A 17,103-nucleotide genomic window follows, 5' to 3' on the forward strand; every position below is an offset into this window, starting at 1 on the left:
GACAAAACATAAGAGACTCTTAAATATGGAGAACAAACAGAGGGTTACTGGAGGGGTTGTGGGAGGGGGGATGGGCCAAATGGGTAAGGGGCATTAAGGAATCTACTCCTGAAATCACTGTTGCACTATATGCTAACTAACTTGGATGTAAATTAAAAAAATAAAATTAATAAAAAAAAATTGGTGGATCCGGTAAAACGAATTAAAGAGAAAGCAACAAATAGAAAAGATAAGCAGAGAAGACTCAACATAGTTAATAATAGAAGACCCAGAAGATAAAAGAGAAGCAAAAGAATTGGGAAATGAACAAATACTAACAGCTATAATTCAAGAAAACTCTTCTAAAATTAAAAAAAAAAAAAAAAAAAAGGGACTCAAGGGGCGCCCAGTGCTCAGTCAGTTAAGTGATCTTGATCTCAGCTCAGGTCATGATCTTAAGGTTCATGAGTCTGAGCCCCACAGTCGGCTCTGCACAACAGCATGGGGCCTGCTTGGGATTCTCTCTCTCACCTTCTCTCTCTGCCCCTCCCCCACTCTCTCTCTCTCAACATAAACTTAAAAAAAAAAAAAAGAAAGGGTGTATAACAGGTGTGCCTAGGAAACTGACTGAAAACAAACACTGGGATATACTCTATTAAAATTACTGTGCTTGAAAGAAAAAGAAAAAAAATCTATTGGGCATTCAAGCAAACAACTGAACTCCCTTATCAGGGAAAGAAAACGAAACTGTCTTCAGACTTTTCAACAACATAGATACGCCAGAAGATGATGGAGACAATTTAAGACACTCGGCACAAGAAAATGTGAGCCATGTGTTTTGTTACCAGAAGAATGGATCTCCAGGTATAAAGGCCACTGATAAGCTGCTGTGAGCACGTAAGAACACAGAGAATGTCGTTCCCAGGAGGCCTTTCTGAGAAACCAACTGGAGAAATTCTCTGAGGGTGTCCTTGAGATTCTTCCAGGAATCTGCGAAGTTAAAATAATTTTCTTAATACTACTAAGACATGACTTGCCTTTTCACTGTGTTAACATTTGCACAGAGTAGACAAAGCCAGGCAGGGCACGCCCTGTTCTGGTGGCCAGTGCAGTCCTCTCTGCCACACTCACATTCTGGGGGAAAACGGGTTGGTTTTACTTAAGAATGAAAAGGCTGCAAAAATGACGAATTGCATTAAGCCTCAAAACCTAGGCAAATGTCTTTTCAATCCTGTGTGATGAGACGGGAATTACGGGGAGGCTTAGACAGGAAGAACAGGGATGCTTAGACGGGAAGTACAAGGAGGATTAGACAGGAAGTACGGGGGGCTGAGACGGGAAGTACAAGGAGGCTTAGACAGGAAGTACGGGGGGGCTGAGACGGGAAGTTGTGGGGGGCTTAGACGGGAAGTACAGGGGAGCTTAGATGGGAAGTCCGGCGGAGGCTTAGAAGGGAAGAACAGGGATGCTTAGATGAGAAGTACAAGAAGAATTAGATGGAAGTTCTGGCGGGGGGGGGGGGGTTAGATGGGAAGTACAGGGGGAGGCTTAGATGGGAAGTATGGGGGAGGCTTAGACGGGAAGTACAGGGGGGCTTAGATGGGAAGTTGTGGGGGAGCTGAGATGGGACGTACAGGGGAGCTTAGATGGGAAGTACGGGGGAGGCTTAGACAGACAACAGCAATTTGGAGTTGGGTATTTGGAAGATCTTCTTGAAGATGAAGGCAGTGAGCCCATCACTTCAATTGCTAAGGCTGCCAATGATAAAATTCAAGCTCTGAAGTGGAAATTAGAATTTGGGAAGGCTTAGATCTACTACCGAAAGTTTGACACCTTCCCAACACTTATGAGAGTAGTGACACTAATGAGTACAACTTGCTTAATAGTTTACAATGAAATCGGTCAACATTTAAAAGAGCTTGAAAATCTCAGTGAACCCATATTTTCCAAATGACCAAGGCATGATGTTACAAAATCATCCATGAACAGAAGATCCCTTCAAAGCAGGAGACCTGCCCAGTAGATTTATTTCATGGTCACAGAGTACAAAGAAATTCATTGACCGTCATTACATTTCATATTGCAACTAACCTTGAAGAAACCACCACTTCGTGAGTTTTGGTGTGGCATCAAAGAATATCCCCAGTTACTGAAAGTCTATTAAAATATTCCTCACCTTTTCCAACTACTCAGCTGTGTAAAGCCAGATCTTCTTCATACATCAAGATAATACCTTACAACAGGTTGAATACAGAAGCAGATATGAGAATCCAGTTGTCTTCTATTACGCCAGACATTATAAAGAGATTTGAAAAAAATGTAAAATAATGCCACTCATGAAAATTTGGTTTTGGAAAAAATGGTTGTTTCTCATAAAAAATATATTACTCATGTTAACATGTAATGAGTTATTTTAAAGATAACTTAATAAGGATTTTTAAAGTTTCTGCTTGAGTTTCAAATACATCAATACCAACAGGTATAACTTACATAAATGAAAGCTCTTTGGGGGTCTTCAATAATTTTTTCAGTAGTATAAATAGGATCAAAAAATGTGAGAAATGCTGCACAAGTGAATGAGCTTGAGCTTCACCCAATGGAGATACATCGGCATAAGAGACTGGTGGGGGTACCACATCTAATCTACTTGTGGAACCAAGACTATGCACTAACTGATGGTTCTTGGGTGACAGCATCATACGCATGGCCACTTGCCCTGTCGACACACACGCACAACCATCAGGAGGTGGAAAGGTAACGAGGAGAGGGTGTGACTAGTACAATAAGCTAGCCACTGCCTTGTCGTAACTGAGTGAAAGGTTATCATGTTTTAATCATACTGGAGTACATTATGAGGAGGGGGAAGAAGAGTTACAAGCTAACTTAAGTATTGTCACTGATAACGGTAACCCAAAAAAGAGAGGAGTAGGGTAGAATGGAAACATTTTTACATAAAGGAAATTACTGGAACAAAAACAGAAACCTTTCTAAGTACCAAAAATTATACCAAAACAGAGAATAAAAGCAAATGAAGCAGCTGCTTATTTAAAAGAAAAAAAAAAGTACACCTAAAATAAGCAATGGAACTGCTTTTTAGATGGTAATCTCTAAGAGGGAGGGAGACAATAGGGTAAAGGACAGGGCCAGAAGCTAAACCTCTTGGAATACACTTTGTTTTATAGATTTGACTCTGTAACAATGTAGCTTTCTGTATAGTTAAAACACAAAATCAATTTTTAAAAACATCTTCCTAAATTAAAAGCAAAGTGCAGCAAATGTATCTAAGGGATTATCCTCATAAGCAAAGGGAGTAAAGAACCACTTTGTAGACTCTAAATGACAATACAAAGCAAAAGAAAAACATCCTTGCAAGGGCTTTGGGGAACAGTTTGTTGACAGCTGGCTAGTACTGCTATTCAGAAACTGGTATCTTTTGTGTGTTGTGGGATAAAGAGGAAAAGTGATCGTGTGACATTACTGAATTTATCATTCCCCAAGTCCCCGCGCATACGGGTTCCAGCGTGGGGAGAGGAGACACAGATCAAAGAGTTAGGGAGACAGACAGCTTTCTAGTCATGAATATGAATTAAAAACACCAGTATGAACTCACAATGTTTTTTATATTAAAAAACAACTTCCTAGCTCTGTCCATGGAGAAGGCGAGTGACAAAGACTGACCAGGAGCCACGAGGAACCCTGAGAACTGAGTGGCACTTTGAAAAGCTGTTTTCCACAGGATGAAACAACTGGAAATTTGAACACTGGATATTTAATGACTTCAGAAATAACTGATAATTTTTAGAGGGATACGTAATAACGCATTTTAAAGAATCACGTGTATGTTTGGAGATACATACTGAAATGCTGACTCAGAAGTGATATTAAGTCTGGGATTTGAATCCGGGACTTGCTCGTGGTGGTGGGAATTGGGTGGGGGTATGGATGAAGCAGGGGTGACTGCACTGACAATGCTGGACACATGGTGGGTCATGTGGGTTCACTGTACTTTTTCTACTTTGTACATGTTTGAAATTCTGCATGGTGGGAAGTGAAGAAAAAAAAAGGCACTAAGGAAACTTTGGCCTCAATCTAATCCTTCACCCCATCTGATAATGGTTCTGTTTGCTTTTTACTTTGTGAATGGAAGTCATTCTGGAAAGGTAATAGAAATAAGGGAAGGAGAAAGATCAGTGGTGGGTGTCCTGTTTCCTCCAGAAACATACCCTGATCCTCACAATGGGCTTTAATGATCTTGTACAAAGACTAAAGTCTTTTCTCCTTTGGTAACACCGCTCATCTTTGGGTACCACGTGCCGGGGACTTAACTGAGTGCTTTCTCTGTAGAACCGCATTGAGTCCTCAGTCACCGTCATCACCACCCCACCAACCACGTGAGGACGGAGGCTCGGGGGTGGGGGGTTAAGTAACAGCTGGCTCTCACAGTGAAGGTGGCAGAACTGGGACTGAAACAGACAGTTGCTCTGTTGCCTCCATAGAAATCCAGTCACCCGGTGAGTACAAAATGACCAGCACTGAAAACAGCACATCGGACTCTTTGTAAGTCAGAAGTTTTTAAAAAGGAGCTCCAGAACCCGGGCAGTTTTGAGAGAAGTGGGAGCCCCAGCTGTGTTGCAGAGGGGGTTCATGACAGGACTTGCGTGGAGCTGGAGGGCCGATGCCGGGCCAGATGTAGAGGTGACCCAGCATCCCTGCCCCACGTGGGTCTGAGAGCCCCGCTGAGGACAGGAAGTAGTCATGCACAACTGAGCCACGCAGGCAGCTGACCAGGAAGCCAAGTGTGTGTGAATGGAGCCGAGTGTTCTAATCAAACAAATATAGAGCAAAGTTCACGTAAGCGTGTTTAATGACAGGCTTCCTCACTACTAAGTTACACAATTTGGCCTGAGTGGTTACCTCTTGGCATGTGTACCTACAATTAGGGCTTCTTTTTACACAGCCAAACAAAACATCTCTGGGAGAGGGAGGCATGGGGTAAGGCTGGAGGCTGTTCTGGAATCTCCCTGGGACTCAGAAGCAGTAACTGGTTAGCATGCCCTGCTGGTCCCACGTCTGTCTGAAGCCTCGTGTGATGTTCCCTTTCCCCTTCCCTGGGCATGCTTGTGACCTTCAGAGGCCTGTGCAAGTTCCTTCCTCCCCTGAGGGAGCCCCCTTGGGCTCCTCACTGGGCCGGGCTGCCGGCTCCAGGCACAAAGGGCTCCCTGATGGCAGTGCTGTCCTTGGGCTGCAGATCAGAGCTGGAGAACTCGTTCTCACTCAGTGAGGAGCAGTGGGAAGGCAGGGTCATCCCTCACTCTCCTCATTGCCTCTGAGGCCATCTAGGCACCCAGGTGCCATCCAGGGAGGAAGAAAAGGCAGAAGAATTAGAGACCATGAAGAAAGGCAGAGCGCTGACACCCACGGACCGAAGCCACGACGGGGAGGGTACCTCATGACGTCCTGTTGCAGAGATGTGCAAGTTCCAAGTTAGCAGCCACTGCACTTTTCTACCTTTTCACACTCACACATGGACATGAGGGAGCTTTCAAAGTCTTCTCCTAATCTAGCTGCTTCTAGGCTGCGGCTCTTCTTCTGTTTCTGCCTCTATAGTACCTGTCCCACAATGCGATAAAATATCATGGATTTAATCAGTGGGAGACAAGGGCGGAAAAGCCCGTGAAAAACCTAAACCAGCATATTGTTAAGGACACATGCTTCTGTGCGGTGTAAGTGTAGCTACAGCCACTTTATAAAAGTTACTGGGTGTCCCTGAGGTTCTGCCTTAGGAGTAGCGCCGACGGTGACACAGCTGTGGTGCGTGGAAACATCACAGATTCACACAGCTCATTCCCATGGCCACCGTCTTCTCACAGAACCTGAAGCCAACTGCAGCCAGTCCACACCCGGTGAGCCGCAGACTGCACCTGGGTGATGTCGCCCTGGTGACATCCGGATGACTGATGTCTACCTGGACGCTCTGAGGGCCAGAGCATGCTTCTGACTCTGCCCTTGTCCTTGGACTGCTAGAGACCACACCACACTGGTGACTGGGTCTCTCTGAGCACGGAAGATGAGAGATGTGAGTGTAAAACAGAATGAGACTATTTAAAGCTCCTGGCCACATCCACAAAAACATTAAGACACAGAACTGGCTCGATTTCCAGGTCATCAGAGACACAATGTCCCTAAAGAAATTGAACCCTCAGCAGGGGACTTCCAGCACCGTCTCCCAGAATGGTGATTCTGGCATTTTCCATTCACATTTCTCAATCTGAAATGACCTGAGACGAGCCACGCAAGGCCCTACCTGTCTCCCCGGAGACCCGGAGTCGCTGGCCGTTGCAGAAGGCGCCCCGGCCCCTCCGGCCTGTGTACAGCCGCTCCTCTGTGCAGTGGTAAATCACTCCAAATTCCAGCTGTGGGGTGCAGGGGCAGGATGGAAAACAAAAATGCTTCGCTTATTTGACACAGAAAATAAGACAGTAATTCAAAGGGGAAGGTGTTCTTGGTGTTATGACCAGTGTGATGGAAACTCCTTCACAAAAGGGAACTGAAAAACATTAGTGTCTCCATTCAAAACTGGGCATGTCTTTTTGAAAATGACATGCTTTAAAATACACTAAGACTAATACAGCTTTACTAAAAATTAACATCATAATCAAGCGTGAGTAACTGAAAGCTATTGAAAAAACTTAATTCTTCAGAAAGGCCTTGGTTTTGGGGGGTGGAGGGTGGGGAAGGCTACTCGTGACTAATCCTCACAAGAAGCCCTCAAAGTTGCTGACTTGTGAAGAATTAGGAATACATCTGTAAAGCTGATGACAGAATCACAAGTCAAGGTTGGCCGAGAGGGAGAGGTGATTCACCAAGGAGGGGCGTGTCCCTGTGCAGGTGGAGTGCCAAACTGCAGCCACTCGGCCTCAGACGGCAGCCTCCCATAGGTACAGTAAAAAGAAGAGGTGAGAGTGGGACAGAACGCTGCCCTACACACACGTGCTTTGTCTTCTTTCTTCTACCAACTGGTCGCTATTTGGGGTTGACAGGAGCAAGTGTGTGTGGTCTGGGGGCTGGCCATGTTTTCATTTCCCTGGAAAACAAAGAGAGACCCAGGCCAAATCTCTTGGGAGAGTCTCAGCTAGTCCAGGGTGAGCTCGACCACAGTGGAATGGACTCCCCAGCAAGGCAGGAAGAGGGTTTTTTCCTGGGGAGGATCATTCAGTCGGCCTTCCAGCAATATTTCACTATCTTCCTCCCTACCCCTCACCCTGGCTTTCAGGGGGTTCCCAAACAAGCGTAGTCCTAGAACCACACGGGCCTCTAGACCCTGTGCCCCTGGGGTGGTTGGGGGGCCTGGAGGCCTTTGCTAGCAGGAGGGAGGGGTGAGGAAAGCTGGGACGCTCCCCTTGACCAGAGCCCTCTACTACAAGTCCAGACCACCTGCGCACACTCGCACCGGGCCCAGCGGGGCTGCGGGCCTTGCCATCGGAGACCTTGACCACCCACAGCATTTTGTCCCCCAAACCCAGTTACTGACACGTGGTCATGAGTGTCACCCTCTGAGCTTAATGCTCAGCCTCCTATTCGGTCTCAATGACACCTGACAGACAGACAAGTGAGCATTTAACTCCTTAACCAGATTTCAAAAATTTTAGGTATCTTCACCTTAGTACTGTTACATGGGTACAAACTTCTCTCAGTTTCCATGCTAGAGAACTGGCACTGAGGGTGATGCTGGCACTGAGGGTGAAGAAGAGAAAACAGTGCTCTGGCGGAGGGCTGCTTTTGGAAAATACGAACCCCCCGTCCTATTTAAATATAACTGTGGTGACTGCACAGGAAGTGTTAAGTGTCACTGCTTAAATTGATTAACGCCTTTATGCATCCTATGGTCCTGTGACGTTGCGTAGCTCTACGGGTGATGGGAACCCTGCAGCAGTCTCGTTCTCATGCTGATAGCTAGAGAAGGATGAGGAAGAACTAATGAAATACTGGGATTAAAAATGTCCTCCAAAAATAGGAGTTTCTTCTGTGTGTGACTAGGTCACACGCCCCAGGGGTCAGAGGGAGACTAACGTGGACCATTTGCTCAGAACTTCCCTTTCCATGCTTCTCCAGCAGCATCACAGAAAGACCATGGTGGGAACAAGGGTCAGCCACCACGGGGGTGGGCTGGCCATGGAGTCCCAAACCTGCACACCCCAAAACCAGTTTTCATTTGTTTACTTTCTTGGATTTGAAAAACACATGCTTGAATTTACTAGTCATGATTAAGGCACATGACAAAGACGGGAAAACAGGAGTACTGGGATGGAACCCAAAAAGGAAGGTGCTAAACCAGGCCCCAGGGGCTCAGGACCACTGGCCGGGGGGACCCACCCACCATGTACCTCTTGGTTTACAGCGAATCCAATGCTTACTGCCACGGTGGGAAATCTGCAAAGAAAAACAGAATGGTTTACACTCTAAAATATAAATGGTCTCATGCAAACTCTTAGGAACCTCTGTGTGGCTACGGAGCATCGTCGCTGGAGGCACAGAAAGAACTTTATACAGTGTGGGTGGGTTTGTTTTTTTAAAAAATTACTTCCCACAACTTCACTAACTGCCTCCAAGACAAATAGGCTTAACCGACCATGTTGTAAGATAGCTGACCTTGAAAGAAAGCAGTATTCTGAAAGTCATGTAAGATTGATGTAATTCAACAATGACCATCGAGTACCCAATTGAGAGGTATTTTAATAATCAGCTTGCTGGTTCTCAGAGACATAAGGGACAGTAGGGACCTCCCAAAAGGCCAGACCCATGTCCCAGTTGAGGTGAGGAGGGGCCCCCAGGAGGGGGCATCACAGCCTCCACCCAGAGGCCAGGTCTGGGTGACAACAGTGCCCCTCCTCACCCTGGGTCCTATGCAGGCATGGGCCACAGCCGTCAGAGGCGGGCTGTGACATCGCAGATTGCCTGCACTTTTATGATTTTGTTGTTGCTGCTGTACCTCTTGGAAATAATCTCTCTTTTATGTGAAGATCAGCAGAGCTTACCAGCAAGTAGGAAGAAGCTGGGCACTACTAACCTCCAGGAAAACTATGAAACCAGTCCCACACAGACGTGAGCCCTGACTGAGGCTGCAGCAGTCGGCGTGGCCATCTGGCGGGTGGCTCGCTGAGCAAGTACACGGCACGCCAGGCTCCACTTTAGGTATCTCAGAAAGCCCTCTCTCACATGCTTCAGCCCTGACACTGTTGGACACGAGAATGAACAGATCCTATCTGAGCTGCAGTGGCCAAAGGCGTCCGATGTCTTTAGGCCACAAGAATCACTACGCTGTGGCCCTTGAAGGTGTCCTGGAACCTGACGACCAGCACCACAGCTGGTTTTCCAAATGATGCTCTCCTCCAAGCTGTCTATCTGGTTCCATGTTCTGCGTGGCCCAGGGACCACTGGGACCCAGGAGAGGCCCGCTGGTGGATGTGTGGCCTTCACCACACGATGGGGCTCAGCCCGTCCTGTCCCCATTACCAGCACACTTCAATCACAAGTGAGACAGAAGAACAGAAGCTCCACTCAGTGAAACACACCTACAAGGGGAGACCGAGGCTCCACGCGAATTCCTGCCCAGGGTGGGGGGGGTGTCCTGCTTCAAATTAGGCTGGTGACACTGCTGCTGTCACCAGATGGCACTATTCCATTGCCTCAAAAGGCAATGTGTGGGTATGACAGACTAAATTCTCAAGATAACCCACAGTGAGGGGTTAAGAAAAGGATGATGATTAACATGATGGATCAGGATTACTTTACGTACTTACACATAAACACATTATCTGAGGCAAAACAGAGGAAAGCCCCTCCCCCCCCCCCCAGTCTGGATGTGCTCATGCTTTTTCACTTTACGTAAGGAAACAGAGTATTTCCTAGTCATCTGTGGAAGGGGCTCTCAAAGTGTGGTCCCGCACTGTTGGCGTTGCCTGTATGCCTGTGAGGAATGCACATCCATGCGCTGCCCAACCTGGACGGGGACCCAGGCAGGGCCCTGAACCTGTGCCAGCCAGCTCTCCGGGGGCCCTATGCATGTTCACGTCAGAGAACCAACAGTCTGTGGAAACCGTGTCACATTCAGTGCCCTTGTGTCCTTGGACAGCTCTGTTGCCCATCCCATCGGTCAGAGCTTCTGGAGCAGAAGCCACATCCCTATCCCCTCCCCGAGCTCTGCAGCTCATTCCCCCTCTCCCCAAGGGCCTCTCTGACCTCCCTGAAACGGAGTGCTCTTTGGCTGTTATTTACTCAGTCAGATTAGGCCCGGCCCGCTGCCAGTGGGTTCCTCAGCCACCTCACGGTAGCATGAGGTCTGTTCCCACCTCTGAAGACAGCTCTGGAAGGCCACCCCTCAGGACCTGCTGTCCAGACCCGTGCTCCTGCAGCTGCTGGACTGCACACACTTGTCTTATAACCCTGCTTGTTTCTCCAGGGGTTCCTTAAAGGGTTCTTAATTTAAACCAACATTTTAAAGATGGCAGACACAACATTTTTAAACAAATGAAGATTTCCTACATGCTGAGAGTATTTCACAATAAGGAAAAGAAGGAAATATGGAAAACCTTATTGTAAAAAATATCAACACATGATAGGGGCGCCTGAGTGGCTCAATCGATTGGGCGTCCGACTTCGGCTCAGGTCGTGATCTCACAGTCCGTGAGTTTGAGCCCCGCGTCGGGCTCTGTGCTGACAGCTCAGAGCCTGGAGCCTGCTTCGGATTCTGTGTCTCCCTCTCTCTCTCTCTACTCCTCCCCTGCTCATGCTCTGTCTCTCTCTGTCTCAAAAATAAATAAAAAACATTTTTAAAAAAGTTAAAAAAAAAATCAATACATGATCACCTTTTTAATGAGACTATCAACCTACTAGAAGTTTATATACTCCTGCCTCAAAAAATGCTGTTTTGGGAAAGACAAAGTCTTGGAGGGCTCTGAGGACAGTTTAGGCACCGGAATGGGGGTCATCCGTGCTTATGCTCACCTGTGCACAAAGTTGCAGGTGCCATCAATGGGGTCGACGATCCAGGTGGGGCTGGGGGTGAGCACACACTTGGCCCCGGCGGCTGCAGCCTCTTCAGCAATGAACCTGTGGTGGACAGGAGCTCAGCCTGAGAAAACTCGCCAAGAACTCAAGACAAAGCGCTTCAAACTGCTTCCGGTCCCATTAAAGACAAAGCAGACACAGCAGAGAGATTTCATTATGGTTTCTCTGGGTCAGTCAGAAGCAGAGTCTACAAGAGACCATCTGCTTTTCTGTCTGCTAGCCTACTTAGCAGGACTTAGAAAACACGAAGTGACACCTCAACATAGGAGTTTTGGGAAAGCATCATGGAGCGTGAGTGGGTCAGGTGGAGAAATACGAGAGAACACCAGGGAACAGATTTTATAACACAAAGCTAAACTCTGCTCTAACTTTAGTCTGGAGGAGAAAAGGCTGAAGACAAAGGATAGAGAAGAGAAGGTGGAATCCTGGCCAGGGAGCAGGACCCAGGACTCAGGCTTTAGCTCTCCCACCAGTAATGCTGTGGCCGGTGTGGACTGCTTCACTGGACCCAAGACACTGAATGTCACCCACAGCTGACACCTCCCAGGTCTGTACCCAGCCTGGCCTCCTCTGAGCTGCAGACAAGGTGACAACTGTGTCCACCCACCATTCGGGCTCCACAGCAGCTGCCATTTCTCCTCAGAGGCCCTTTCCATCCTGGTCTCTGGCCCAGGAGCCATGGGTGGGCCACACCTTCTCCTTCATGCTCTGTGACCCACGCACCCTGTAAGAACACGGGCAGCCCAGGACTGAGGCTGTGTACCCCCTGCGCTGGCTAGAGTGGGCCCCTGTCCCCAGCTCCCTCCTCTATAATTAGTCCTCGGTAGACAGGCCCTCCTGAGCCATCCTCACTTGAGCAAGCCACCTATTTCCTGTTAGGAACCTGCACAAGAGAAACACATCTCAACATTTAGCCTGGTTGTCCCTCCTCACATCTAGCTCAACAAAAGGCACCGTCAGTACCCAGCTGCTCAGGCCAAGAACCAGGGAAGGCACCCTTACTTCTTCCCTTTGTCCTCCTTGCCCTCCATCCATCCACACAGGCTCGGCACAGCATGTGGGGGCATTTGGGCACTGGTTTATGCACCACAGACGCCACCTCTGAGCCGGTGTCCCTGCAGGGCCAGCCTCTGCTTATGCCTCCTGGAGCCGCTCTCGAGAGTAAAGAACATACCCTCTCTAAAGCTTACACACCAGGGCTTGGTGCACAGAGTGCTTGGTATGTGTCTCCAACTGTCATGTAACAAGCCCAGGTTCACCAGGAGCGGGGCCTTTGCCCTGTGTTCGGCCTTGTCGCCAGGGCCTGGTCCGCAGCAGGCGCTGAGCAAACACCTGTTCCGTGTGGGAACACAAGGCCTTGTGGAGGGTTTTTCTATCGGGTTCTCATGCTATGCACATGTCCGTACTAGAGAAAAAGGGGGCCTGAAGACAGTATGTTTTTATCAAGAAGGATAAATGAAGGCAAAACAAGAAACATTTCATGTCCTCCTGCGGCATCTGGTATGTTGTCAGTCGTGGTCTTCAGGCAGCAGAGCAGGAGAGCAGCTTGGCCTCTAAGTGCTCCCGGAAACCACTTGCTCCAGAGGAGCTGTGCGTCCGCCCTAATATGTGGCAATGAACTTACGGCTGAGATGGACATCATACTGTAAATAAAAAGACGGAGCTGGAAAGCTCTGTAACTGCTCTGCCCAACACGGTACCAACTGGCTACATGTGACTGTTTAATTTAAATAATTTCAATTAAATGCTAGTTCACAAAACTAAAAAGTCAGTTCTTTACTCTCACTAGCCGCATTTCAAGTGTTGTCCTCATCCGTAACACTCAAGGAAGAACAAGTGCTGTGCATTCTGAAGTCACGGTTCCGTCAGAACAGCAGTGACACACGCCTTGTAATTCGTACGGTCCCCTGACAACTCTGGGAGCATCATTTTCCATTTTACAGATTATGAAACTCATTCTCTACATGCACGCACAGAGTCATCTACCTCCTCTATTGGATAAAGCATCTGAAACCTGTCAGTGTGTATGATGAATGACTGTGTGTCATTTTCAGGTTAGGGTTTCCCTCCCCCCAGCTGTTGTCCCCTGGAGAAACCCACGTGGGAGAGGCAGGGCGCTGGGGTGGGGAAGCACTGAGTGAGACACCTGAGGAACCCATAACCCACACCCTGAAAAATGGTCACAGTGCAGAGAAAACTTGAGTGAGCACAGTCTGAGCCCAGAGGCTTACAATCTAGAGAGGCAGGGGATGCAAGTTCCTTGCTTTTGTTTGCTCCTGGTCCCCTCCTCCTGCTGGGAGCTGCCCTCCCTACCATCACCCCCCTCCACAGGATTTTTGGGTCACTGGATCATGTGATCCAGGCAGGCAGGTCTAGATGGTAGACATGGCATGGTGAAAGTCAATGCTGGAGGAGCCAAGCCAGGCAGAGTGGGGCCGGGCAGTGAAGACTGCGCCCTGACCACAGCAGGAAGGCAGGTGATGTGCAAACAGAGTCACGATCAGGCATAGCATTAGCTCTGCCAGTTTTCTCAGCCAAAGAGTTAAGGAATTAAATCCCTTTTCAATGCCTTTTTTCTACAGCTACATGATTTTCCTCCCATGTAATGGCTTGTGATTATGGTCTTGAGGAAAAGGGTCTACACCCCAAAAACACACATATAGGGACCAACTGCCAAATCTTCAATTGGGCACAAGGATCATAAAGCAGTGAGAAGGCCAAGATAGAAATGGCAAAGACTCACATCCAAACATAAATTCCCAGAAACTGAGGAGAAATGTGGAATTTTCTTCCTTTTTAAACTTAATTTAAGCAGGAAGTGGGTACCTTCTAGAGTTGGAGGGGCAATTGCCGGGGTCTCCCAGGAAGGAAGAGGAGAGAGCATCTCTGCAGGACTGGCAGCTAACACATGAGTCAGGGAGCACAACCTGCAGTGCACCAATGGGGCTTCTTAGGACAGGCAGGGACAGGAGGTGGGATGGACATGGTCTAGGGGGGGTCACCAAGCAGCCTGTTGAAAGAAGCACCCACAATGCTTCTGTTGACACAGCTTTTGTTCTGCACAGCAGTTCTGGTAGGAATCGCTCAAAGTAATCATTCTGAGCCCTAGACTTTTGCAGTTGATTATTCATGCTTGAGAGTTCTCTTCTTCTCTACTCAGCTGCCCGAGTGACAGAGGTGCAAGGAGTGTCTGTCACCTCCCTACTTGCTTTGTGCCTGCAGGTGGCACTTTGGGGCAGGGCCTTTGATGATGTCCACTCTTCTGAGGCATCCAAAATACCTCCCTGGTATGTAAGGAGAGCTGTAGTTTATTCACTGAAACCTGATTTTCCTCATTTGGGAAGCTAGTACCTACAGAATGGGAGAGAACATTCTTCAGCTCTCCACAGGGACATCAAGCTGGACACATGGAGGTGTGAAATTATGGAGATCTTAGTAAAAGCACTGGGACAGCTACATAAAATCCATAACATAAGTAGGAAAAAAACAATCTACCTAAAATTTAGGGAGCTCCTGGGCCTTTTCATAAGCCAGCTAATGTACAAGACGAAAACAGCACCTGGGGTAAGCTTCAAAGCTTCGTAACAGATTAGAATGACACATTCTGCTGCATAATTCAACTACCGTTTTTTTCTTATAGTCCTAACAAACCCTTCTTATAATTTTGATGGCCAAGGGCATCTAGGCCCTTTTCCCCTGGCTAGTTTGTCTACTCTGTGACAAGATCAGGGTCATCCTTTGGTCGAATAGGGAGCCAATTAATGCTCCCAGGCCTCGCCAGCATCGCAGCAGGCTCTGCTGCCCGAGGACAATGGGCACCCAGGGGAAAACACGGTGGGAAAGCGGTGGGGAGCGAGTGTCTAGCCAGTGGTGGCCAGGAATTTACATTTTCCAAGTCTAGAGAATACTGGGCATGCTGCAGGGCACAGGAGTCACCACGATGGATGAGGCCGTGTCCCGCCAAGGGGAGCCCATTCTGGGACAGAGGAGGCAGCTGGGTGCACTGAGCAGCTCAAGCTGCTCTCCTCCCTTCGCCTGTGCCAACCCAGACACAAGGGATAAGGACGAGGTGTATATAAATATGGTTCAGTGATGCTACTAAAGATTTCCAAAGTTGTGGAGCTTGGATCTGACTCAAAAATTATTCACTAAAAACAGGTTTAGGCACCCAACAAAGGCAGGCCTGGATGGGGACTGGGCTAATGTGGTCAATGCCAATACTGTGCTTTCTCTGTCAACCTTAACCTGCTGGTTTGCTTTCTGTCATTACCACCATACGATGACCTTGGCTGGGTGCCCCATCCTAGATGAGAAGGCTGGGACCCTGAGAACTGGCTGGGGTGATTTGCCAAAGCCGCGGGCAGTAGCAAATTTCAATCTTACAGTTTTTTGGCTCAGCATACTCCTGTCTTCCAGATAAAGGACCAGACTCTGGATTTCACAAATGAGTACAATAAAATAATAAAACCACCAAGTCTACACCAGGTAGACTTATTTTATTAAAAACAAAACAGGTGCAATATATCTTTAATATTGTTTCACAAAAGACATAAAATGGGGATGAGCATAAGCTCAGAATAACAGGGAGTCCTTCCTAAATAAGAATCATAGGCAACTTTATGCTAATTGATTTAAGGGATATATTTAAATGCTCTGAATGCAGAAAAATTACAATATGCTTTTTTATAATGTGTATGCCATTTTTTCTCATTGCAAATTTATCTGTGATCTAAAATATAACTAAGTGCTCCCAAATTATTTTAAATCCTAGTCACTGGCAAAAAAAGCAAAAAAAAAAAAAAAACAAACAAAAAAAAACCCCACACCTAACTTGGCATAGATATGTTGAGAAATGATTTCATCTATTTGAGTTCTCTAGGCAAACTGAGCAGAGTAGAAGCAGGACATCCAGGCTTCCCCCAGTCCTGATGGTGCCCTCAGAGCTGAGAAGGAAGCGGCAAAACGCCGGGGCTTACCTCTGGGCAGCCACATCTCTTCCCTCACAGGCTGGCTGGCACCAGCTCGGGGCAGTTTGGGAACCATCGCTATAAATCACGGATTCCTGGGCAGATGTGTGCATCTGCATCTCCCAGGGCTTTTTAGAGTTGGAGGCCGGGCATTAGCAGGTTGGAGAAGCTCCCAGGTGGGCCTGGAGTACACCCTAGGTAGGGTCCACTGCCCTGGGTCAATGCTTTTCCAAAGGGGCTTCAGAGTCTGGTGATCTCCAGGCAACCCCAGGTTGCAGGGTCAAGTGGGGCGGGGGAGGGTGGTGGGGGCGGAAGGAGGTACAATCACTCATATAACACACTGACTTTTCTCCTGGGATATGCAGCAATGAAGATTTAAATATACCTTGTACAAATGGAATCCATGCCCCATATTGACATGAATCCACAAGAGTGGACCCAAACCACTCAGCAATTGCTGCCAACACATAATTGTATGTGTTGTAAAGGTATGTGATTTCAGAATTCAGTTTGGCAAGAGTATTCTAACTGAAATACGCCAGAAGCCAAGCCCTGATAACGTCAATATATCTGGTCTTGCAGTGACCTCCAGGCCTTTACCACATAACCAAGCCAGCCCTCACTTCTGCCACGGCCACCTGGACCAATACCACAGAAACTTCAAGCACCAAAACAGTTCCTCAACCACAAACAGCTGGTTGGTTACTGCAGCCTTTTTCCTCTCAAAGAATAAAAGCAACCTATAGAATTCTTTTGGCATTGTCATTTACCTTATATTTCAAAATGTTAAAAGAAAATCATAAACATTTTAGAGCTTAAAAATATTATAACAGATGTTAGGAATCCTGACTTCACACTGAATAAGGAAATAGGAAATAACAGACGGTCACACATAAAGGGTGTCAACAAAACAAACGTGACCCACTGGCAGAGAGAATTTCGAAAGGAGAGTTGGTGACCCTGAGATGACCTAACCAGCTAGGAGGAAACAACAGGGAAAAAAGGAGGTATGTTTGAAGGCTGGCTTGTCCCTTCTTTCATTTAATCACTCACAGGGGAAAAACTCTGTTGCACCCACCCTGTGCCAGAT

At 47.5% G+C, this 17,103-nt stretch overlaps 1 protein-coding gene across 1 annotated transcript in view; it reads right to left on the minus strand.

Annotated features, from left to right (window-relative positions):
• Positions 1 to 17,103, minus strand: part of IMPA2 (inositol monophosphatase 2) — a 45,612-nt gene that overhangs the window by 11,588 nt on the left and 16,921 nt on the right. Inside the window, exons 3-5 of the mRNA XM_027068453.2 lie at positions 10,984 to 11,088; positions 8,364 to 8,409; positions 6,284 to 6,392 (exon numbers count right to left, since the gene is read on the minus strand). Coding sequence (XP_026924254.1) covers positions 6,284 to 6,392; positions 8,364 to 8,409; positions 10,984 to 11,088 — 260 coding nt within the window. The remainder of the gene's footprint in view (positions 1 to 6,283; positions 6,393 to 8,363; positions 8,410 to 10,983; positions 11,089 to 17,103) is intronic.

The sequence above is a fragment of the Acinonyx jubatus genome, chromosome D3 (assembly GCF_027475565.1).
Source record: "Acinonyx jubatus isolate Ajub_Pintada_27869175 chromosome D3, VMU_Ajub_asm_v1.0, whole genome shotgun sequence".
In the NCBI taxonomy this organism is placed as follows: domain Eukaryota; kingdom Metazoa; phylum Chordata; class Mammalia; order Carnivora; family Felidae; genus Acinonyx; species Acinonyx jubatus.